Source organism: Mauremys reevesii, linkage group 1 (genome assembly GCF_016161935.1).
Source record: "Mauremys reevesii isolate NIE-2019 linkage group 1, ASM1616193v1, whole genome shotgun sequence".
In the NCBI taxonomy this organism is placed as follows: Eukaryota; Metazoa; Chordata; order Testudines; family Geoemydidae; genus Mauremys; species Mauremys reevesii.
Window position 1 is genome coordinate 123,271,643 of NC_052623.1, and position 26,628 is coordinate 123,298,270.

At 40.1% G+C, this 26,628-nt stretch overlaps 1 protein-coding gene across 3 annotated transcripts in view; it reads left to right on the forward strand.

Annotated features, from left to right (window-relative positions):
- Positions 1-26,628, forward strand: part of CNGA3 (cyclic nucleotide gated channel subunit alpha 3) — a 104,718-nt gene that overhangs the window by 51,842 nt on the left and 26,248 nt on the right. For 2 of the 3 annotated variants that reach the window (XM_039520814.1, XM_039520815.1), the window contains exon 3: positions 18,039-18,170. In XM_039520814.1, the coding sequence (XP_039376748.1) occupies positions 18,070-18,170 (101 nt within the window). In that variant the 5' untranslated portion in view covers positions 18,039-18,069. Of the gene's footprint in view, positions 1-15,466; positions 15,541-18,038; positions 18,171-26,628 lie in introns of all 3 variants that reach the window. The other variant, XM_039520813.1, reaches the window with a different exon arrangement.

Sequence of the window (26,628 nt, forward strand, 5' to 3'; positions counted from 1 at the left end):
TACATAAGACAATATTCACTATACAATAATTATTATAACCAGTGCATTTATTTAATATACAATACACTCATTTTTAAAGGCAAAAGGCAAAGGAAACTTGGGGCCAGTTTATTTGAACATTAATTTTGTAACTGCTGAAGAAATAAAAATGCTAAAAATAAATGTCAATATTTTCTAGTATCAGAGGGGTATATTCTAGTAGCTAACAGTTTTTATTCTTTCCTTTCTATTTCAGAAAGATTACAGTCAAAATAAGTAGTAATAGGGATACTGTATTTACAGCTGTTATTTTCATGGCTACAGTTGAGTAAATTGGAATTTCAAATATTATAGTCTTTGAAACAACTCAAGGATAACTTTGACTTCTATTGGCATGCTTTCATTATTTCCTTTTCTTGATGTTTTTGTGTCACCTTCATTGAGGACTGAGGGTAAAATCACCCTTTATATATCTCCTGTCTCTCTTCACAAGCTGATTAGGAAAACGAATCTTTCATGTAGTAGTGGGATTGTCATGGTGACCAATAAAGTATAGTAATCATGGTAAACAAGCAGTACACAATTTGTGAGAGGGAGCTCATCAGCTTTGAAAAATTGAACACCATGGACATTTGCCGTGGCTGGAACATCCTCCCTTGTATGACCCCAGATTATGTCATCCAATTTGCACCTTGATTCCGTCATTTCAGGTCAACACATTATCTTGTACCATTCTCTGATATTGTTATCTCTTTTCATTAATGTCTTTTTAAATCCTCTTCTACTGAACTCTACCACATGCAAAATGTGATACAAATGAGCTCTTCTGTTTTTCCTTCCTAATCAAGATGCACTTGTGTGGCAGTCTACATAAAGTATGCTAAAAGCAAATTTGAATGAATAATTTAAAAAAATCCTATAAATATTCCCTCAAATAAAATATGAATTTGCTTTAGCTGAGTTCATCCCCCTTTTGTGTTCACTTTTCATAGATATTATAGCCAATAAATGTATTGTCAGACATGTTTGCGGAAACAGCACTTTGTAGACAAATATTAGAGAATATTTGCAGAAAATTTATTTTGAACAAGTAAGCATGAGAAATCTGCTTTTAAGTGTTATGCTAATCCAGTCATGGAACAGAAACAATCCCATGTGATCTGGGTATCCAATCAAACTAAACACATCTTGGAATTTGAATTTACAATATTGTGTTGTAAAAAGCAACAAAGAGTCCTGTGGCACCTTATAGACTAACAGATGTATTGGAGCATGAGCTTTCGTGGGTGAATACCCACTTCATCAGACGCATGTGTTGAATATTTATAACTGACTGCTCCTGAAAAACCTACTATCCAATAATTATTCATAGAAATTATCTAGCAAAATGTCGAATGGTGAATAAATCTTGAATAAAATTGAAATTTGCTCAGAGGCAATTCAGGAACAGAACCCTCCCGATTCAATTTATCTAATAAATTATTTGCTAAGGAGTATTCACTCAGCTTTAGCTAAAAGTTAGCAAAAATCCAACAAAGCTAATGGTTCAAGGACAGTCCTGTGAAGTTCAATCCAGTAGCTCTGCTTTACCTTAAAATTGTATGTGTACATACATACACACATGTATACATACAAAAGTGTATATGCATATCTTTTCAAGCACTATTGAGCTTATATGTATATGGGTTTTGTCTAAAGGCATATTGCTAAGACGGTTAATAAGCGATGCACATATAAATTCTTTGGATCTTCATGGGATAAGGACACCATAGAAAATGCCATATAATTTGGCTAATACTCAAAAGAGTTTAAATAAAACATTTATTAAAAAAATCCTCAAAGGAATAGTTCAAATTGCAGTTTTAAACTATTACCTTAATAATTCGAAAGGATAGCACCAGAGGCCTAAGTAAGGCAACCTATTTATTACCCTTTTCATCTTGCTGGACTTGATCCAGTAGCCTTTACATAAACAAAGCTGAAGTCTATGAGAGTTTGCAGAGTTAGGACTGTACGTTTTTTGCACAAATCCCCAATTCAGCAAAGCATTTAAGCATGTACTTAAACACATAAATAGTCCCATTGACTTTAGAGCTTAAAGTTGCTTCAAGTTAAAAGGCCAGATTTTCAAAGGTATTTAGGTGCCTAGAGATGTAGATAGATGCCTAGTGAGGTTTGGAGTTAGGCACCTAGTTGCTTTTGGAAATCTCACTTGGAACCTATCTTTAGGTGCCTTAATGTTTTCTTAGGCAAGGACCCCCAACATAGCAGAAATGTTGCATGTCAGGAATAAAGCAAATTGTCAAAGCTGCTTGAAACAATAAGCAGACAGCCCATCTTTGTTATTCTTTCTGTTAGCGTGTGCAGTCAGACCAGTCTTTCCATGAACACTAACAGTCCCTCAAATTTTAAAAAGGTAAAGTATATTATTTTTATCTTTTTTATTATTTAATTTAGTACAGAAGAATGAAGCAGATATAATACCAAATCAGTAGCTAAGAATGTAGGATTAAATTATGTCTTAGAATTGACTGGAAATAACATATTTGCTATTATTTTATGTAGTTATTATTCTTATAGTTGAAGCCCTGATCCTGCAGTGAGATACTGATTGACTTTAGTGGAGCTCCCATGGGCACAAAGGACTGCCCTCATGGTTTTTACTGCCCTCATGGGGCCTAAATTAGTGTTCTAAACAACACAACACAAGCTACTTTCATTCTTTTCTAGTTCAGCTCCTTCATTCTAATTCCACTCCTGAGAGCCAAGCATTTTGAATGCTCTAATAGTATGAATATTATAATATTTTAATTTTCTTAAAGCCCATTGCCCAAGTGGCCTATAGGCATGAAATTAAAAAAAAGCCCTGATTATGAAAAACAAGCAGCATAGTATAATACTCCAGTAAAAGCAAAGACGAGCAAAACCACTAATAAATTCCCATCATGCCTGCACTATATCAACAATCAAAGCCACAGCAACAAACCAAAATTAAAGTGAAAATAAAATATATCTTCAGTTAGGGAGAGAAAATTCCAGAACCATGGAGCTTGATGGAAAAGGTTCATCCTACTATCTTGCCACTCTGAGGGCACAGTTTTACAGTTCTTTTTGAAGTTAGAATATATGCGAGAGAGAGAGAGAGAGAGAGAAACTACACACTTTACACACTCAAGCCAGTGCAAATGTTGTTAAAATAAGGGCTAAGACTAATTCAGACAAAGCTGCCAAATCTGAGGCTGCAGGTGCCTCAGGCCCATCACTGCTAGGGTGCTCTTTATTGCTCAGCATACACTTCAGTGCTGTGGAATAGGAGCTGTTTTGTGCTGACTTAGGGCTAGTCCACACTGGCAACTCTAAAGCGCGGCTGCAGCAGTGTTTAACGTGACTTGTGTGGTCACCTCCACGAGGGGCGTAGCTACCGTTCTCCCAGCGCTGGTGCACTGTCTACATGGGTGCTTTACAGTACTGAAACTTGCTGCGCTCAGGGAGGTGTTTTTTCACACTCCTGAGTGAGAAAGTTGCAGTGCTATAAACTGCCAGTGTAGACAAGCCTGGAGCATTCTGTGGGGTAATAACTTGAGCCCCTGTGGGGGGAAACAGGGACCTGGTCTCCACTGTCTTTACCTTGTGTGGTCGTTTACACTAGTGCAAAGTATAATTAAATCAAAAATTTCCATTTATTTACACAGACATTAGTTTCCACAATCATGACTTGGACACATTGCAGGTTCCCTTCCCTTCCTCTTTAACAGGGAACTTTCATCCATTATTCCCCTTACATACCAATTTTAGACACAGCAGGCTAGGTTGATTCACCACTCCATTACAGTTATAACAGTTGTTATACTGGTATAAACCCACTGTAAGAGAGTGCTGACTCAGGCCCATTAGCTGTCCTTCCTCTGAGGAACCAAACTTCCTTGACTCTCTCCCTCATGAATGGCATGGCATAGACATTTAGGTCAGGTCACTTAGTGGATTCCGGGTCTTGCAGCTTGGGGAGGGTGGGCATGTTTACTTGAATCAGACCCAATAAGGGCAGGGAAATCAGGCCTTCAGTTGTATTTTTGGATAATCAACCGTTCCAATCCAGCTATTATGATGCTGTAACAAGGATAATTACATGGAGGTCAAATGCCAAGGTATAAAAGACTTATCAGAGAGGTAGCGGATTGGAGCCTGTCTTATGTAAACGATGTAGGTAAACCTGTGCACAGTGTAACTGATGCTGGGATAATAAGTCAAATATTTACAAAATCTCTTATGTTATTTATTATTTATCAGAACGTTTATAAGGGGTAGGAATTAGTAGGCTTGCATTTGTGTAGTTGGTAAAACTGCCTTCTTTTGACAGTGATAAATACTCCACCTTGAAATGCTGAATTTGAATTGTGCTGTTTTTCTGCAAACAGTTCTGATCATCTAAATACAACAGCTTTTGGAATATTAAATCCTCACTCTGGTAGAACTCCTGTTGACGTAAGATGCATGTATTAAAACTATAGTGCTACAACAATTTTTGGTTCTTCTAGAATTTTTAGAAGTAGACAGTTCAAAACAAGCTCTCTCCAGGGTGAAGTATTTCTCACAGTTACAAAAGGAGACAGTTTTAGATATTCATTGGGTAAATGTAAACCATATTAGCCCTACCCTTTTTCAGCCATATTAATGGTAAGGGTATGTGCAGTGTACTCAACTTTCAGTTGTTTCTAAGTACAGTAATACATTTTATTTCCAACAGCAATATCATTGTCACTTTGAGTAATTAGGAGTTTTACCTGAAACAGCCAAAGGATTGGACTTTTTTGGTGAAACTATGAGCCAAATTCTGATCTAGTTTATTCTGGTGTAAATCTGATCAACAAAGTTTCTCCAGATTAACACTACTGAAGCTGAGAACAGAATTGGTATTTGCAGTTTCTGCTTAAATGATAAAAACCTATTTTCCATTAAAATTATTTATTACAATTATATATTAGTTAAAAACTTAATAATTTATATGACCATGTGTACTTTTCAGTAAAATGAGGAACACTGTTTAAAAATAGAGGGCCTGATTCTCACCTACACTAAGGCCACCTTCTGCCACTTTATACCTGAAGAAAGATCTTAAAGTGGATATAAATATATATTTTTCTGCTGTTGTAAGTTTTCACTGCCAGAGCAGTGTAAAATGGCACTTGTGTGAATGAAAATCAGGCCTAGAGGTCAATAAGGAGGCACATTTTTATTTAACATAAAATACTGTGAAATGTTAATTTTTGTTCATTTAGCATGTTTTTTGAATTTTACCTATCTGAGTTTTGACTATATCTTAATTTGCGCATATCAAAACTGTATGGGTCTGATTAAACACTACCTTAATCCTTGGATTTCAATAGAGATACACTTGTGTAAAACTATTATTGTTTATTTGTACTGCATTAGTGCTTAGGAGTCCCACTCATGGACAAGGACCCCATTTTTCCAGGCTTTATATAAACACAAAACAAAAAGGTGATCCTGTAAAAGAGTAGTGAATGAGGCCCCAAGTCTTTAGTGGTCACATTTGTACAGACAGATGAACAAAACCTTTTCTTCTAAATTAGCAAATGCTTATCTGAATCTGAAATTGTCAAATCTCACCTGAATCCATATTTGTTGTCAAACACATGACTCAGTCCTACCTAAAATGTATCTTTTATTATGTTAGTTATTGTCAAACAACACATTAGTTGCTGTTCAAATCTAAAAGCAAGAAGGATGAAAAAGTACTTGAATTATTTGCATATGAAATAAGCAGCACTATCTTAAATATATAATTCATTGTATTTTTAGTAGCATGATATAAATTTCTCATTTAGCCCGAGTTTTTATTTGATAATTTATGTATGTGGAAGCAACACTCTAGGATGTGCAATTATTATTCAACACTTTCAGATTGCCATAACTGACTTTGAAGAGAGAAATGTTAAATTAGTTTCCAAAACAAAGAAAAGTATGGTTTAAGTTGATGTTAAAGATGCCAGACTTACAAGAGCCAGAGTTGTTTTCAGCTAGAACAGGGTTTCTCAAACTGGGGTCTGCGAACCCCTCAGGGTCTGCGAGGGTACTCCAGGGGGTCTGTGAGTCATGTCCAGGGATGCCGGCCGCACTGATCAACTCCTCCTTCTCCCTTTTTGTACAAATGAGTTTTCCCATTGATTTCAATAGGAGTAGGACCTGTCCCTATACGTATGCAACTCTTTGTGTTATAAAGAATGAGAATATTGCAGGGTTGATTCTCCACTGCTCTGTACCTTGTGTAGTCATTTACATCTCAGCAAAGTGGGTGTAAAGTGCTACCATTCTAATCTGAAAGTGGTTTATCTCCATTAAGCACTCACTTTGCCCAAATGTAAATGAATACACATGGTGCAAGGGAGTGGACAATCAACCTACAGTGAATAGAAAGGGGGCAGGGTCCTAACCCCTTGCCATTGAAATCAGTGGCAAAACTTGTAATGACTTTAGTGGAAGCAGGATCTCTTTCAGTGGTGTATACAGGTTAGGGAGGTGGGAAGGTAGGAACGTATTTAGTCCTAGCACAGGGTAAACAGCATGAGTAAGTCCATCACTAATTACTTTGTATGAGGGTCATATTCTATCCTTTTTACCTGCATGATGGGACTTTCATTCTGTACAGCCAAGATTAAATTACGTTTACATTTTCAATTCTTTTAAAGGTTTTAGAACTCTAAAATACTGACCAAATCTCAAGAGAGAAAATGAAATATGGAAAACAGTCTCCTAAGTGTCACATAAGAATGTTGTATGTGTATTATTAAACACATGAACCCTACATGTTTAAGAGCAAAAATATCTCCTTGAAATAGAAGGATGATCAGTAGTGTATCAAGATTTGTATGTACTTTATACTACATATAAATGACTGAAATAATAGGATTTCTGATCAAATAATCTTCTTTCTTCTTACTAATTCAGTCATGAAGAGAAACATTTCCAATTATAATACCAAGTTTATTTAAAAAAATGGGGCCAGATCATCAGCTGGTATAAATGGGCTTACCTCTATTGACTTCAAAGGAGCTATGCTATTTACCACTGACCCATAATATTATTTAACTTAAAGTAGTATAGTCATCCCCACAGGCCTAATCTTATACAACTGTGTTCATGTGATTAGTCCCATTGATTTAAATGAGCCTATTCATGGGAGTAAGAATTACTTAAGGGAGTAAGGACTGCATGTCAGGAAGTTGTCTTTCATTTTCTAATACATAAGCATCATTATATACCTTTGCTGTAGCAAAGTACATTTTGTAATAACTTGTGGCACAATCCTACATCCCTTACTCATCTGAGTTGCTCTCACTCACACTGTCATTGGAATATTTTCATGAATAATTGCTTATCAGAAGAAGTAAGGGTTTGCAGGATCAATCCCTATAATTAAGTTACTGGATATCTGATTATAGACTATTACAATTTTATTTTCTGTAATTTATTTATTTATTTGCTCTAGATTTTGATTAGGGTGACCAGATGTCCTGATTTTATAGGGACAGTCCTGATTTTTGGGTCTTTTTCTTATATAGGCTCCTGTTACCCCTCACCCCCGTCCCGATTTTTCACATTTGCTGGCTGGTCACCCTAATTTTGACAAGGATGGTAGGTATTATGATTTTTCCACATTACTTTTCTATGTGGTATACCTTTTTCACATACACCTCTACCCTGATATAATGCGACCCAATAGAACACAAATTCTGATACAACATGGTAAAGCAGTGCTCTGGTGAGGGGGTGGGGGGCTGCACACTCTGGCAGATCAAAGCAAGTTCGATATAACGCGGTTTCACCTATAATGCGGCAAGATTTTTTGGCTCCCGAGGACAGTGTTATATCGAGGTAGAGGTGTATTTTCTATTTTAATATCCTTTCATAATAGGTATTAGCAGTGGTGATTGATTCTGTGAGATGATGAATACCCTCAACTTTGATTGGGCCCAGAACTATTATATAATATAGGGTGGAATTTTCAGAAATAGCTAAGGGACTTAGATGCATCAATTGATTTAGGTGCGTTTGAAAATCTCATGCTTAGTGTTGAGGATTGTTAATTAAATTAAAGGTGCTGTCTGGTCAAAGTGTGTGTGTGTATATATATATCTATATATATATATCTATATGGAGGACTGGAGACTTCAGGGAATTTTTATGAAGCTTTCCAGCTGAGTGTCTCTGGTTTACATGTAGCTCATGGGCTTGGTTCACCACTCCATTAAGCCAGTGGTATGCCAGTATGACTGTTGATTTCAGTGGAGTCACACCAGTCTAAATCCTAGTGATATAGTGATGAATCAGTGAAGCCCCATGCAGGTACTGGAAGGAAGTTGTTTCCATCTGATAGCTGTTCAGTGAGCTTTGTGAAATTAATTGGTTTCAGTCCAGTGTCTAGAGGACAGATATTCCCATAATCAAAATTATCATTACTTTACACTACATTATCACTACAAGAATTGTTATCCTGCTGGTTATTTAGGTTGGTAGTCACTGAAACATAAGAATGGCCTTACTGGGTCAGACCAATGGTCCATCTAGCTCAGTATCCTGTCTTCCAACAGTGGTCAATACCAGGTGCTTCAGAGAGAATGAACAAAACAGGTAGGTAATCATCAAATGATCCACCCTGTGTCACCCAGGGCACACAGAGGCTAGGGATGCTTCAGAGCATGGTTTTGCATTTCTGCCCATCCTGGCTAATAGGTCAATCAATGGCTATCTTCCATGAACTTTTCTAGTTCTTTTTTGTCTTGGCCTTCACAACATCCTCTGGCAAAGAGTTCCACAGGTTGACTGTGCGTTGTGTGAAGAAATGCTTCCTTTTGTTTGTTTTAAACCCACTGTCTATTAAGATATTACCATCTGATGGCTGCTCAGTCATATATGTTCAGTATTCAGTGAGATAGGTGTCTTTATCACAATTGGCACAAATTGGCAGCCTCAACAGAGAGGCCAGGGAGTGAATGGACAGCTGAATAGACTTATTTTCTTATTTTAGAGGTGCCACCTTCTGGCATTGCAGAGATTGTGGGAAATTTCTATATTATTTTTAGGAAAAATAGTCATTACTTGCTTTCCTTGCTCACTTTTGTTTTGTTATCAGCTGGGATTGGAGGGGTTAATTTCTTGCCTGCGACAGGGAACTGGGTAGGATGTAGGCAAGAGGCATATTGATTGGTATGAATGAACTATTAAGCACTATTATCATATTTGTAGTGCCCCTGCTCCACCTGGTTACATCCTTTAATGCCAATTTGTTTACAGGTTTTGATGGACAGGCCTGGGTTCTTCTGGATCCTGCCACCCACTTGGCAGGGTGTATCTCCTTTATTTTCTTCCTATATGAATTTATGTGGCAGTGCCTCCATCCCTCTCACTCCTTCCTGACAAGATCACCGGGGCAGTTTGGGAGGAAAATTCTAATCATGGGGTAACCGCCGCTTACTTGTTAAATAGTTGAATACTCCCAATGCATACAATATATTCAACACAGTAATTTTATTAAACAGGAGATAAATATAACAAAGTAAAGCACTATTCTTATGATCACCGGTGCCCATGCTGATAATATCTGTGAATTTCCCCAGTTGCATGACCTGATATAGCAAATGGAAAATTAGTGAACCGTTGGTACATATACTTTGTTGGGGCCCTTGATGACCTATGACCATGTCTGTGCAGCAGTTAGCAGCGTGGCGACTGGGTTCAGTACAGCCCAAAGGACTCACAAGTGGGATAAGGTGGTAAGTCCCTCCTCAGGGTTCATAGGCAGCAGGTAATAAAATCCCCAAACCCTGACCCCTTGGCTTGAGGACACAGTTCAGGGAGTAAGGGGTCTCCCAAACAATTTCCCTGACTAATTAACTAAAAGATAGTGCACTCACAAACTCTGTGAATGATCCTCAGGTTTAGAGATGACTCTAGAATCCTCAGTCAGTGCAACGGGGCTGATGGTCACTGCTGGCAGGCATCCTCTTCATGCAGGAGTCAGGCTGCTTCTGCTCCCAGGATTTCCCCATACCACTTAGGGATGCAGGGCTGAAGGTACAGATTACGAAACTATACTAAAATCCAAACTTTAGTCTCTCACCCCAGCATTCAGATACACTCATGGCAGGCAGCAGCCCTAGACTAGCAGCCAGAGCAGAACTGGCCCTGTGGTGACTGATACCCCGTAGGGAGCTGGAAGGCTAACTTAGCCTGGCTGGGAGAAGTTTTCCCAGGAAAACTCTACAAACTGGGAGTCACCTAGGAGAAGGAAAGGGCCAAGCTGAGAGATCTTGCTTTCAAGTCCTCAGAGTCCAGTTCTCAGGGGGAATCCTGCATGCTGGGAGTGGCTTGGGGGTGTGTGGACAGAGGTAAGGGGGCTGAGCATAGGCGCCGACTCCGTGGGTGCTCTGGGGCTGGACCACCCACAGGGAAAAATTGGTGGGTGCTCAGCTCCCCTGGCAACTCCCTGCCCCCCCGCCCAGCTCACCTCCGCCTCCGCCTCCTCCCCTGAGTGCACCGTGTTCCTGCTTTTCCCCCCTGGCTCCCAGCGCTTGCGCCGCGAAACAGCTGTTTCGCTTGGCTGGGAGGGAGGAGGAGGAACGCGGTGCACTCGGGGAAGAGACGGGGATTTGGGGAAAGGGTCCAATAGGGGCAGGGACTTTGGGGAAGGGGTTGGAATGGGGGCGGGGCAGGGACAGGGAAAGAGTGGAGTCGGGGCGGGACCAGGGGCGGGGGGCGTGAGCGCCCACTGGTGCTGGGGAAAGTTGGAGCCTATGGGGCTGAGGCTGGGTCTACAGCTGGAGGTGGGTCTGGGGCTGGAGTGGGGCCAGGGATGGAGCCTCAGGACCAATGACCAGACATTAACTTCATGATTGTCAGCCAAGGAAGTCAGAACGTATGAAAACAGCATGACTATAACTTGAAACAAGACCAGAAGCATGAGCAGACTGGGTTAAGTAGATTGCTGCCCAATGCAGTCAGAGAGATTTGAATCCTGGAAGTTTGGTCAAGTGGGGCTGGTTGGGCTAGCATCATGGACATATATATAAGCTTTGCTTTTCCATTCTAAACTAAAGACCCTACATGACTAATAAATGCTGGCTTGTTTTGAAAAGTCTGTCCTGTGTCACTATAAATATCTGATGGCTGTATGACTCCCAGGCAGGGTAATGGCTTATCTATGCTGGGAGTTATTCTAGACTTGCTATTCCTGATTGACTATTCCTGATTAACTCCATGTGTGGGTGTCCCTATTACGGAATAAGAGTGCCTTATTCCAAATTACTTTTTTCTGCTTTGGCAGTGGTTTAAGCTTTTGAAATAAGATAGTCTTATTCCAGAATAAGAGTGACCACACAAGTAGTTAATCAGGAAGAATTAATCAACTTTAAATTCACACTCTCCCTTATTTCAGATTGATTTTAAAGTGTAGACAGCCCTAAATCTTTGACGAAGGTCTACACTCATTTTGGTCTGCTGGCGGTGCCACAGTGAGAGACAGCAGTGCTGAAGCCAAAGGGACCAATCTTGGAGTAGTGGAGTTGTGGGTCTCCCCTTTGCGAAAAATTGGAGGCTCAAGGCTAGCACTAACAGAGTACACTCAGAGAGAATGTATAAAAATCAAAGGCACAATATGCTCTGTGGATCTGTGCAAGGCATGTTGACAAGATAATGTGGGGACCAATGCACTCATTTTAACTGTTCTGTGGCTAAATATAAAATGTTGATGTAAGATCCTGAGATAACATTTGTGTTGTCACAGGCACTAAATTCAGTCCCTAAGTATCTTCTAGGGCAGGGGTTGGCAACCTCTGGCATGCGGCTTCCCAGGGAAAGCCCCTGGCGGGCTGGGTCGGTTTGTTTACCTGCTGTGTCCGCAGGTTCAGCCAATCATGGCTCCCATTGGTTGTGGTTCGCCATTTCAGGCCAATGGGGGCTGCGGGAAGGGTGGCCAGCACATCCCTCAGCCCGCGCCGCTTCCCGCAGCCCCCATTGGCCTGGAGCAGCAAACCATGGCCAGTGGGAGCCGCGATCGGCCGAACCTGCGGATGTGACAGGTAAACAAACCGGCCCAGCCTGCCAGGGTGCTTACCCTGGTGAGCCATGTGCCAGAGTTGCCGACCCCTGTTCTACGGATTTTCTACTTTATCCACGGAGATATGGTTACAATAAATCTTTCTTTAAAAAGCATATAAGGTACATGAATAATGCATTTTCGGTTTGCACTTTCCTTGTTTGATTTTTTTCATTATCTGCTCGGCTCTAGTGGATTGAACACAAGACTAGGAAACAAGAAATCCTGAGTTCTAGTCTCACATTTTAAGTGCTGTGTAGTCTTGGTCAAGTCACTTAAATTCTCTTGGTCTCAGTTTTCCTATCTGGAAAATATGGATAGTAATATGTACTTGTACACAATATAGAGATGTTGTGAGGCTTAATTAATATTTGTATAGCAATTTAAAGATATGGGCCAGGTCCTCATTGATGTTTCTTGGTATAAATCTATTTATTTCAATGAAACCGTACCAATTTACACTAGCTGAGATTTTGGGCCATAAATGTTAATTATAAATAATATTGCTGTGTTGTCTGTTTGGGGCAAGTGCTATTGGCACTTCCTTTTGCATTTTGGTACAGGAGGAGATTGCATACTATTACCAGAAAATCTATTGAATATTATTAAACACATGCCATTATTTTCTAGTAAAGAAAAAATAGCAAATATAGGCTCTGATCCGGCACCATTAGAGTCAATGTGATCTTTGTCATTGACTTCAATGTAAGTAGGATTAATCCCACAATCAGCATTTATTTATACCTCCTAATAATTTTAGCAAATAAATAACGTCTTAGTAACAGTATTAAATCTTGATGAGTTGGAGAGCCTCTTCTTTATGAAATGGTACCAGAAAAAGCCATAAAAGAATGATGCCACAGCATGCTGATGTGCTGCAATGTTTGCATCATGAAGTTGCATCCCCACAATTCATGTAATAGTGTATTGTCACAATGCAAACAAGGGAGAGCATTCTCAGGACTTCATATCATGCAGGATGCTGCCAGGAAATGCTGCCAAATCTGTAGCTGCACGGAGCTTCTAGGACCTGGCCTCCTACCAAGCTACTGAGTTATTTGTTACTCACACTCCAGCACTATGTCCCTCTGGGACAGATCACACTGCTTAACAATTAACCTCCATCTACTATTCATCTAACTCGCTCCAAAAGCACATACATCATTTCACATTATTTATCTCCCCTTAGTGGGACTGGTCCTCCCTACTATCCTGCCCCACTGAGGCTGCACAAACTAGAGTTTGGGGCAGGTTGTATACCGAATATACCTCTACCCCGATATAACTTGACCTGATATAACACAAATTCGGATATAACACGGTAAAGCAGTGCTCCGGGTGGGGCGAGGCTGCGCAATCTGGCGGATCAAAGCAAGTTCGATATAACACGGTTTCACCTATAACGCGGTAAGATTTTTTGGTTCCCGAGGACAGTGTTATATCGGGGTTGAGGTGTATTGAGTTTTGCAGTTGGGGTTAATGGGTTCTGAAATGGGCTCCAACTTTACTTTTATATTTTTATGTCCCCACCTTTCTAAGGTGAACAGTTTCCATCTTTTCAATCTCTCATCATATTTTTTCATGACTTTGATCATTCTTGTCACTCTTCTCTGAACCCCTTTCTAGTTCTGAAATATCCTTTTTTGAGATGCGGTGACCAGGACAGCACACAGTTTTCCAGAGGAGGCTGCACAGCTGATTAATACTCTTTGCTTTCTGGTCAATTTTTGATTCATAACAATGTTTTGCCTCTGACCCTGTGACTACTTAGCTTCTTTAGTAGCCTCTTGTGTGGGACAAGGCCTTTTGGAAGTCCTAAATAAATTACGTCAACTGATCCTTCTTTATCTACTACTTTATTGACAAGTTCAAAGATTCCTAAGAGATTAGTAAGAAATAATTTTCCATTGAAGAAACCATGCTAACTTCAGGTGTTTGTTATTCTGTTTTTAATTGCTGTTTCAACCAATTTACCAGGTACAGATGTACAGCTTACAGGTCCTGGATCACAGCCCTGTTTAAAATACAACATTTTGCTACCTTCCAATTTTTGGGTGGCTTTTCTTAATGAGATATTGTTTATTCTGAGCACTCTTAGATGCATATTGACTTATTGAATTTTAAATTATGCTGACCATGACTTAGCAGCCAGTGTCGATGGACAAGTCATATTTGCCATCATGCCAACTGGGTGGTGGTAAATAACTGCAAAGGCGTGGTCAATGCCATGCTAGTTAACATTACTCCTGAAGATTGTATCCTAACTTCCTGTAATTTTTTAGTGAAGAGATCCTTAGAGATATGCATGTCTCAATTCATTATTCATCCTGTTTTTCACACTTGCAGTTTGGTCATCCTAATCCTGTCAGTCATTCTGTTTCCCCATCACCCATTTTAAAAAAAAATTAAACTAATGCAAAAATAAAAATGGGTTAGGGGTGCTGGAGGATGGTAGGTGGATGAAAGAGTGTCAACTTAGCTTCCTTCTCTCCCCTGCAGTGTTCTCTGCTGTTGTACACTTTCTCTTGCTTAAAGAAAGTGGCTTAGCACTGAGAGCAAGGGGGCCATAGACAGCAGCGGAATCCAGGCAGCTGGCCACACTATGAAAGATGCCTTTCCTAGAGCCTAGTACAGTGCAAGGAAATGAAAATGAATAACAGGTGCTAGAGAGGCTGCAGGAGCAGATCATTAGCAGGAAGAAGCATTTTTTTCCTTCTCTCCCCTACTCTCCCTCTTTGTCCAACAATTTGCCAGCAAACAGGCATTTTGTTTTGTTTTTAAATTGAGAGATTTTAGCTGTGACACCATGGCCTCTTCCTTGTTGCCCATCTGGAGCTCATGACCCCACAGCTGAAAATCATCATAGTGTGACAGAGCATAAGTCACAGAATAGATCTGCAGATTTTAGTAAACTGAACTGTGAAGCAATCACTGATGACAACAAGAGGGTTCCTAAGGAGAATGACATTTTCTCACCACCTGAAATTAACCACAAATTAACTTTTTGAGACATGACTGTTCCCAGAACTCTTGCAATTGAGACAAAGGAAATAATGTAACAAACAGAAATAATTTCAATTGTGTCTTCATGTGTCTATCCATGATTCTGTTCATGCTTGTGTATGTATGCATATGTATGCATGTGCATATATGCAAGAAGTGGTCAGATAATACAAAAAGTGATTTATGAATATTTTCATAATGGTGAGTTATTTATGGGGTCATATTTTTTGTTTTTTTTGGTGATTATTTAGCTCGCTAGTTAATTTATGAAAATGTATGAATCCTGAAGGTTTGATAATTTTAGCATAACCTCTTCTGAAAAGTCATGCTGAGAATGCATTATTTGCTGTTCATTAGTGATTAATGTTTCAGGAAGCAGAAGCAATATAATATGACTTAGGTGACCAAACACATATCAGGAATAATATAAAATGAAGTCAGTTGAGGTGAGCATTAGAAGCAACTGATTGTCTGAAATGCTTTGAACAAAACATTTGGTTACTGTTTATGAATATCTAATAGATTCATAGAAGTCAGGTTGACAAATGGTTTGTGAACAGATAAAAGGGATAAATTTGTCAGATAATTTATTCTCAGTTAAAATTTCTACTAGTGTTTACATGTATATTGGCATAAAACTATCTCACCTGCACTCTATGAATGAATTCACATGAATTATTGGAACGTCTAAAATTTCACATCTCTGAGTAGATTCAAACAGCCCTTGTGTTTTAAAGCAATCAGCAGATTTTTTTTCTTTCAAAAATTACATTGGCCAAGTGTTCAAGGATGTACAAGATTCATACTGGAATGGTGGAGAGGGGATGGCCAGGAGGCCATGGCCCCACCACTTCTTACTGGCCCTAAGGGCAAGAGACCGGGGAGATGGGGCAGAGAGGAGCAAACAGGGGTGGGGTCTTGGAGGGAAGAGGCAGCATGGGACTGGGGCCTTAGGAGAAGAGGCAGTGCGGCGGGGGGGGGTGTCGGCGGGAACGGGCTGGGCGTGGGTTCAGGCGACTGTGCCCCCCTCCACACTTTTAGGGCACTTCTGCCACTCCTGCTAGAGCTAGAAATGGGATGTTTACATTAGCGGAGGGAGAGATTGCCAGGTTTCCAATAGGACACACAGGAGTGATTTCTAGACCTGCAAGAGCCTGTGATGTCAAAATTTAAATATGTGGCAATTTTACATTTAGAAGTATGTTAGGTCACTTTTGAAGTTCTGCATGACTCTCTCTAAGGGTAACTAAGGCATCTGGCTTTACAAGAGGAGGGATACATACATAGACCCAATCATGGTTTTTGAAACTCTTTAAAACATTTGTAAAATAGCAGTACTGTAAGATCTGTGGCACATAACGTAATACATTATGGAGAGGTGTAATATAGAGATCCTACTGGATCTCATTCGCTTTGCCACTTGTGAACAATGTAGCAGTTCTTGAGTCCTGCCAATTAAAACTTTATACCACACCATCATGTGTTGCATGATTATAGGCAGCTCAGGTAGTGCTTCCTGTCGTTGAAGTTGCCTAACATGTTCCATTATAAGACCCTATCTTCTGTTGCTTATAACTTTGCCAAACTGTTTGGGCATGTTGGGTGTCTGCCTATGGCTGATTTTTTGGGGGAAGTTCCTGCTGAATTGGTTCAGCTGTTTCTAAGAACAAGAAAAGTAGTGTTTTGCCCACATTAAAAACATTACAAGTTTCACTGAGAAACTGTAGAGCCTCCATGCTTTGGAGCAAGGGCTTGACATTGGGCAGTGGGGCAATTGTGTCAGGGATATGCCTTTTGCCATTCCTGCTATAATTTGTCCAGGGGTGAAAGTAACTGGGGACCGTTACTGGTATGGGGGGGTGGCTCTGGCCCCAGCCAGGCTGCCCGAGGCTCCTTTGTTGATTTAAAGGGCCTGGAGCTCTGGACTTTGATGCCCCAGGCCCTTTTAAATCACTAGCCCCAGGGCAGCTGCTCTCTTTGCCCCCCCTCTGCCCATCAGCAGCCGGGGGCGGGGAGGGGACGGGGTAGGGACATTAAAGCGCTGCTGGGTCCTTTGCCGCAGCAGTGCTTTAGCCCCCCCCCCCCCCAGCAGAGAACCATCCTTAAAGTGCTGCTGCCGCAGTGCTTTAATGTTCCTGCCCCTTTTGCCTCCCGTCGGGGGCCCTGCCGGTAGGGTCCGTACCTGCAGGGCCACCGACGGTGGGAAGGGGCCGCAGCACTTTAAGGATAGTCCTTTGCCGCGGCAGTGCTTTAATGATTTTCAATGGGAATTAGGTGCCTAAATATCTTTGAGGATTGGGGTCTAAGACACTACAGTGAGAGCACCATGGAAAGGCCCAGGAGGAAATGAATAATTTTTCATTCAGTTCTGGGTTGGATTGTGAACAGTAAATAATGAATTGTGCCACATGTTTAATGATGAGGCTAAAAAGAAATATTGACTGGCTACCCATGAGTGAGCACTGTCCATCCTGTGCATTGAATGAGATGGGGGTCCTGTGAAAAAAATAATATGTGACCATGTAATTAAAGACTGTGTCATAATGAACAAAGGGGCCAAATTCAGATTGCACAAGTAACCTTAATTCAGGTATAACTTAACTTTTTGCATCCTAAATGTTTCTTTAACAAGATTTTTTTAATGTAATTTTATTATATAAAATATGTCTGTCAGTGAGTATTTGTAGAAGCTAGAGGGTGGAAAGGTCTATTAAATCATCTAGTCCTTTTCTCCTCCAATGCAGAATTATTCTCTGTTGACATTCACTAATGTTTTGCCCTGTCTAGTTTAAATGTACCACGTAATGTTCACATTACATTTATAAATATCACTGGCCATTTTACAAACTATTAATAGAATTTTCTTTTCTAATAAATCACTTTTTAAATATTTAACACGTTAGCTCTATTGCAGTCTTTACAATATGTTATTTTTGTGTTTTAGCTGTCACTTGGATGCTGATATGTAAAGCAAAATGGCTAAAATCAACACCCAGCATTCCTACCCTGCTATGCACAGGCTGTCTATTAGGACCACTGATGAAGACATTGAAAGAATTGAAAATGGCTTTAGCAGGTAATATGTTCTTTTCTTCACAGTCAAGAAGACAGAAATTACTGCATATATATTGTGGCAAGCCTGTAGTGCTATGCATTATGGGAGTGCTTGCCCACACAGTCTTTGACCCAGTGAAGTTAACTGAATTTCAACTGTTAGTAGCTGTGATGAGCAAAAGGCACAACAATAGGAAAGCTACTATCACTTCTGCTCCTGGAGCTAAATCCTGCATTCCTTGGGTAACAACACTGTTCACTTCAGTGGGAACTATAAGTGCTCAAGGAAAACCAAATCCCATTCACAGAATACTCCTCAAATTTTTGGGCTCTGTACTGGGATGAGTTGGAAGGGTTAGAGGAGAAGGGATCCTCTCTCTATGCCAAGCTACTGCTTCTCCCGGTGGAATGGCTGTTGAATCTGCATAGCTGCAAATCCACTAGCTCTAATTATAGGTCATCTCTCAAACCTCCCTGCAGTCTGGGGCAAAAAGAGCCCCTTACAGGGCTGTGGGCTCATAGGAGTGGTGTGTTGCTTTGCAGGCTCTTCATATCTTCCTCCCATACAGTGGAATTGTACCAGCTACCTTTGCACTCAGGGCTCTCTGTGGGCATGGGTAGACTCGGAGAATGCATGGTGTATATAACGTATAAGCAAATGAGTTAATGTATTATAAAACACTACTCATTTTCCCAATTCAGATGAGCCCCATGCCTGTAGGGCGGGGAGGGAGAGTAGGATTTACCCTGAATGTTCTGCAGTGCATTTACAACAGTGAAAATATGGCTCGGTTTGTTCTTGAGGATGCACACCGTCTCAGTCAAGCTTGCCTCTTTGTAGGGGCAACCACTGTGGGGTGTTTATTATTTGTGCTCTAAGACTGGAGAAACGTATTAGCCTGAATGGGTTTGGTTCTGTGAATAATGGGTGTGGGGTGTTGAGTAACCAGAAGAGAACCTGGAAACACCCACTTCCCCTTTTTGGGTCCACTGACTTTTCCTTCTGTATAGAGTGGGCACCTTCTTCCTGAACATAGGCTATATATGGCTGTTCACAGCTGCATAATGAAAGTGGAGTTGCCTTTATTCCATTCAGAATGGCCTGTTTGACCTAGCGATACTGAACAATGTCCTCACTTGGGGAGATCTGCAGCTACCATGACTGCAGATCTTAGCACGGGTTTGCATCTGTGCACACTGACACCGCTGCAAAAGAGACAAAATGTGGCTGAAGGCAAGGGTTAGTCTTTTCTTCTTTCCTCTATGTCCTTTTACTAAAGGATAGCAGTGATCGACAGTTTGCAGAACAAAATTACTATGCAGCTGTGACTGCATTTGTCTAAAGGTTTAAATGTAAAACCGAGTCACTGCATTCAGTGTCAATATCTGAGGTAAAGACTTAATTATGACAGCTAATGGGGCTTAAATATACATGTCTACCACATGAATTACACTCTCCCAACATGAGGGTAATCCTGGAAAAGCATTTGTTTCAAACATTCTGTTTGCTGTTGCCAATATTAATGACAAGAATTACAGATGAGTAAAAAAAAGGTAATCTCCCTTTAAAAGAGATGACATATTAAAGGTAATTGGATTAGATATTCGTGTGGGTGTGTGTGTGAGAAAGATAGAGAGAGAAGAGTTGTAAGATGATTTCTAGAAAATATAAAATGCCCTTGTAATATCAATCAGCAGCCTGAAATGATATACACTCCGTGAGATATACCGGTATTTATCAAGAGACAATGTAGTTTGGCTTAGTCAGGCTGTGAGTAAGTATGTAATTCTAAGCAACAATGAGACAAACTTGTGAATTTTTTGATAATACTGAAGCACTCCATGAAGCTCATGCAGTTTTTGCAAAAATGTTACCAATGTGATTGAAACAAAAACAGGAAATATAGCTTATAACCTACATGTTTGTAAAAAATTTCAGGAAGTTTGGAATTGTGGCAAAGAGAGTAGGTGAATGGAGAACTTCGGGAGTTCATGTGTTGTAATGCGTTGTTTCATATGTTGTCTTTCACAAATTGCAAAAGGTGGTTCTTATCCCCAAACCCACATTAAGGCTTTTATTATAAACCATGAGTCATTATCATAGATAGGTGGAAATCCACATCTCCGGTTCCCTTATGTCTCTCATTCTCCAGTTTGAGGAGATAGGAGGGGAATTAGACTCCCTGAAGCGTACTGGGGAGATGGAGGACTAAGAGGACTAAAAGAATACTTTTTAAGAAATTGAAAACTCAGATTTTCATTTAATAACAGGTCTCCAAGAGCTAGGGCTTTAAGTTAAACATCAAATGTAGTGAAAATTATCAGTACTGGCAAGAGAGGTAGTCTCTGCCCCACACAATGTACAGTGTCAGCTTTTTCTCTGTAACTCGTGGGTGTGATTGAGAGCGAAAGTGTGCTACCAACCTAGTCCACTGTACCAAAAAACTCTAGCTCTGATTTTTAAAATCCAGCTTCCCATAATGTATGGGTGTGGTTGACATAACAGGGATATCAAACTAGCTGATATGGAGGCACAATCGGGTAGTTAGATGTCTAAATGGCATCAGTTGCTCAAAAGGGGACATTAAAAATTGAGTCAGAACCTTGAAGTGTTTCCATTAAGTCAAACTGTCTTTTGCAGGTGAAAGTGATTTTGTTTCATTTTGCTCTATAAAGAGGGCAAGGTGAAGCCTCCAGACCTGAACTTCCTATGCATGGACCAGGGTAAGCATTGTGCAGGGCTAGCTCTGCCAGATACCCAGAAGGGATGGGAGGAGGTTGGAGCTAGATATGGACAACTGCAGATGAGCTTGCAGACTTCACCCCTTTAAGGGTGGAGCAGCAGCTGCATGTACCATTGATTCTCTCAGAGGCCTGGTCTACGCTGATGGAATAGGGCGTCCATCAACACAGCTAACTTTGTTCAGGGAGGTGGTGTTCCTACACTGACAGAAAAATCCCTTCAGTAAGTGCTTCTGCGCTAAGGGGCTATGCCAGCATAGTTATGCCAACACATAGTCTCCATAGTGTAGACATACCCTGAGGCACAGTGCCATAGTTCCCACTGTGGTAGTGTGGCTCTTCACCATGCCTAACATGGTTTGGGCCTAAAAGGCACTATTTAACTAATATGAGTTTTTGTTTTTTAACCTATTATCTTTTGTTCAGTGACTCCATAGTCTCCTCTCATATTGATTTTACACCAGTGTAACCCATTGGCTCAACATTAACAATAATAATAATAATTAATATTTTAATATTACAGTGGTAACTAGAGGCCCTTATCAGGATTGTGCCTGGCACTGTGTAAAACCAAAAAAAGACACAGTTCTTGCACTGAAGAGTTTGCAACTAAAACACCGATCCTGCGGCTGGCTCCTGTAAACTGACCTTTGTGCCTGGATAAAGCCAGTTGCAGGATCTGGGCCTAAGAGGACAAGCAGCATGCAAAGAGCATGGGAGAGAAAATCAGGAAAATACTAGTTTATATACATCTTTGTGTTTCTATAGGCAATGGAGTTCATTTTAGATTTACTCTTGATTTACACTTTTATAAGTGAGTAGGATCGGGTTTAATTTCTTTTCAATTACTTCTCTGTGATGTTGGAATGACACTTTCAGAAACAAAGATATCTGATAAATTCGTAAAAAAAGTAAATCCAGTTGCAAATGTATAGAACCCATTTCTGTGAATGTGGAATGTCATCACTTCAGTACAGTCTTCTCACAAGGGTTCTGTTTTTCCTAAGCTACAAATCCACATTATACATGCCTACAGAGCATATATTTATTGATAAAATAAGCTCAACTGCAAAAAGTCTCAGGGCATGTGTACACAGCTTAATACGGTAAGCGACCTTTTTAAAACAAAAGTCAAGCACCAAGAACAAAACACAAGACCTCCCAAAATACAATGACACAGCCATTTACCCACCCAGCACCAGTCCCTTAGCCAAAGCCTGAGGAAAGAGCTGGGCCTTGTTCCTTTTCCTGAAGTTAAGAAGATTCTGGCTCGGATGGAGCAACTGAGGAAGTAAATTCTGGAGTCAAGGACCCTACACTAAGAATATCTGGTCATGGGGAGAGCGTGCGGGGGTGGCTAACCCAATGTCTCCTGAGTCAATGGAAGAGTCTTTCCATTGATTTCAGTGAGCACTGGGTTGGATTCTAGGTGATTAAATCTGGTGACTGTTAGCTTGAGTGTGCCAGCTGATCTTAACTAGGTTGAAAGTTGATCATTCAAATAGCCAGGACTCAAACTGTATAGCTTTATAGATCAAAATCAACACCCAGACTTAAATACAAAGCTCATGCAGCTGATGAAGAGCTGGTTAATATGTTCCCTGTAGCTAATGCTAGCAACTAGATGGGTAGTTGCATGCTCCCCAGCTGATTCTTCAGAGTCTCAAGGGCTCTATTGAAGTGCAAAATGTGATTATATTATACATGTTTAAGCCATTTCAAGCACGAGGGGTGAGGGGGACAATGGACTCCGGATTTTCAGTTTCTGAGTGAGCTACAGTGTACTGAAGAGGCAACCATGGATCAGAAGGCCTCTCACAATAGATATGTGTCTTGCAGAGTGGGACTTTGTCAGCTGCTTACTTAACTCCTTATCTAACACCAGCAAGTATTAAGTTTAGGGCTGTCAAGTGATTAAAAAATTAATCATGATTAATCGTGCGATTAGTCGCGCTGTTAAACAATAATAGAATACCATTTATTTAAATATTTGTGGATGTTTTCTACATATTCAAATATATTGATTTCAGTTACAACACAGAATGCAACACAGTGTACAGTACTCACTTTATATTTATTTTGATTACAAATATTTGCATTGTAAAAAACAAAAGAAATAGTATTTTTCAATTCACCTAATGCAAGTACTGTACTGCAATCTCTTTATCATGAAAGTTGAGCGTAAAAAGTAAAATTATGTACAACCTCCCCACCCCCGCATTCAAAAATAAAACAATGGAAAACTTTAGAGCCTATGAAACCACTCAGTCCTACTTCTTGTTCAGCCAATCGCTCAGACAAACAAGTTTGTTTATATTTGCAGGAGATAATGTTGCCTGCTTCTTGTTTACAGTGTCACCTTAGTTTGTTTGTCTTAGTGATTGGGCTAAATAAAAAGTAGAACTGAGTGGATTTGTAGGCTCTAAAGTTTTACATTGTTTTGGTCTGGATTGCAGCTATGTAACAAAAAAATCTATATTTGTAAATTGCATTTTCACAATAAAGAGATTGCACTACAGTACTGGTGTGAGGTTAATTGAAAAATACTATTTCTTGTGTTTATCATTTTACAGTGCAAATATTAATAATATAATAAAATAATAATATAAAGTGAGCACTGTACACTTTGTATCCTGTGTTGTAATTGAAATAAATATATTTGAAAATGTAGAAAAACATCCAAAAATATTTAATAAATTTCAATTGGTATTCTATTGTTTAACAGTGTGATTAAAACTGCTATTAATTGCGATTAATTTTTTAATAGCGATTGCTTTTTTGTGTTAATCATGTGAGTTAACTGCGATTTATTGACAGCCCTAATTAAGATATAGCTGTGCTGGGACCAAAACACAGGAAGTTGAGGTTAGAGAGTTTTCATAGAAATCATAGAAACATAGAGCTGGAAGGAACCTCAAAAGGTTATCTAGTCCAGCCCTCTGCACTGAGGCAGGACCAAGTATACCTAAACAAATAGGTGTTTATCTTGTTCTTAAAAACCTCCAATGATGGGGTTTCCACAACCTCCCTTAGAAGCCTGTTCCAGAGCTTAACTATTGTGATAGTTAGAACTTTTTCCCTAATAGCTCTTTTGCTGCAGATTAAGTCAATTACTTCTTGTCCTACCTTCAGTGGACATGGAGAACAATTCATCACCGTCCTCTGTATAACAGCCCGCAACATACCTGAAGACTCTTATCAGGTGTCCCCTCGGTCTTCTTTTCTCAAGACTAAGCATGCCCATTTTGCTTAACCTTTTCTCATCCATAGGTCAGGTTTTCTGAACCTTTTATCATTTTTGTTGATCTCCTCTGGACTCACTCCAGTTTGTCCACATATTTCTTAACGTATCCAGAACTGGACTCACTATGCCAGCTGAGGCCTCACCAGTTCTAAGCAGAGCAGCACAGTTACCTCCCAGGTCTTACATATGACACTCCTATTAATAGACCACAGACTATTAGCCTTTTTCACAACTGCGTCACATTGTAGACTCATATTTCATTTGAGATCCACTATAACCCCCAGATCCTTTCCTGCAGTACTACTGCCTTGCCAGTTATCCCCCATTTTGTAGTTGTGCATTTGATTTTTGTTCTAAGTGTAGGATTTTGCACTTGTCTTTAGTGAATTTCATCTTGTTGATTTCAGACCAATTCTCCAGTTTTTCAAGGTTGTTTTTTATTCTGATCCTGTCCTTCAGAGTGCTAGCAATCCCATTCATAGATTTTATAAGCAAACTGTCCATTCCATTATCCAAGTCATTAATGAAAATACTGAATAGTACTGGACCCAGGACAGACCCCTGCAGGACCCCACTAGATACATCCCCCCAGTTTGACAGCAAACTATTGATAACTACTTTTTGAGTTTGGTCTTTCATCAAGTTTTGCAGCCACTTTATAGTAATTTCATCCAGATCACATTTCCCTCATTTGCTTATGAGACTGTCATGTGGGATTGTGTAAAAAGCTTTACTAAAATCAAGATATATCATGTCTACAGCTTCTCTCCTACCCACTAAATCAGTCAAAGAAGGAAATTACGTTGGTTTTAATGAAAAACAAAGTGAAGCAGGTTAGGAAATAAGGTTTTTCTCGTAGTATCTCTTACCTCCTGCCTGGCTTATGTTCCTACTAATAAACCAGCACAGTTATATTAGTTTCAGTGTTAATTTTTTTCAGTGTGCTCTTAGAGTCTAATACAATTGAAATTAAAATCGCTCTGAGATTTGTGCCTGACTGCAGCAAGATCTGATTTGTGAAATCAGAGGTTTGTAAGTCACTAGTAAAGGCAGAACACAGGGTTTTATTTCTAGTTGTCTTCAGGAAAACATGGCCAAAATATTTTAATCTGTGTTCACTTTGATTTTTGTATTATTGCCGATTTTCTTCTGGGACTCCTTATATTAAGACTCCAGGTACATTAAGGGCATGTCTATACCCAAACTTACACAGGTTTGCCCTTGTTTAATTAAATTGTTTTAGTTCAGTGGCTCTCAACCTTTCCAGACTACTGTACTCCTTTCAGGAGTCTGATTTGTCTTGTGTATCCCCAAGTTTAACTTCACTTAAAAATGACTTACAAAATCAGACATAAAAATACAAAAGTGTCACAGCACACTATTACTGAAATAGTGGTGGCAAGAGAAGGCCTCTGAGATCCAGGGTTTCGTGGACTAGGATGACATGAGAAGCTTCTTTCAAGCAACAAAAGCTGTATATGGGCCAAGCTCCAAAGGCCCAACCCCCTTCGCTCTCAGGATGGCTCCAGCCTCCTCAAGGATAATGCAGCCATTAAACAATGTTGGAATGAGCACTTTGAGAGCCTACTAAACCAAAAATCCAAGGTTTCTGAAGACACCATTGAGTTTATTCCACAATACTCAGCACTGGAACACCTTGTTGATCCCTCATATTCTGAGAAAGTCCGGTATGCCATCACTCAGACAAAAAATCATAAGACACCAAGCCCAGACGGCATCCCAGCTGAGGTTTTTAAAGCTGGTGGAACAATGCTCCAGCACAAAGTTTGCCAACTCCTCAACAAAATCTGGAACCTGCGAAGAAATTCCACCTGACTAAGAATGCCAACATTGTTACTATATTCAAGAAAGGGGACAAATCTTTGTGCAGGAACTAGAGAAGTATTGTCTTCCTCTCCATCACAGGGAAGATTCTTGCCTGGATCCTACTAAACCACCTCCTCCCCCTTGCCGAGGAACTCCCCGAATCACAGTGTGGCTTCAGGCCATCCCAAGGCACAACCAGCATGATCTTCAACATGACAGATTCAGAAGAAGTACAGAGATCAACACCAGGAACTGTACATGGCATTCATTGACCTAACCAAGGCTTTGACTTTATCAATCGTGATGCCCTATGGAGAGTGCTGGGTAGGTTTGGCTGTCCACAGAAATTCATTTCCATCATCAGACTACTCCATGATGGGATGACTGCCACCATTTTGTGCAACTGCACAGAGACCGAACCATTCACCATTCGCACCACTGTCAAGCAGGGCTGTGTCATTGCTCCAACACTCTTCTCCATTTACCTTGCTGTTATCCTGATTCTCATGCACGACCACCTTCCTGACGGAATTGGGATTGAGTATCATATGGATGGCCAACTCCTCAATCTTTGACATCTCCAAACAAAATCTAAGATCACGAGAATTGGCATCACTGACCTTCAGTATGCAGATGACTGTATCATTCTTGCACCCAAAGAGGCCAA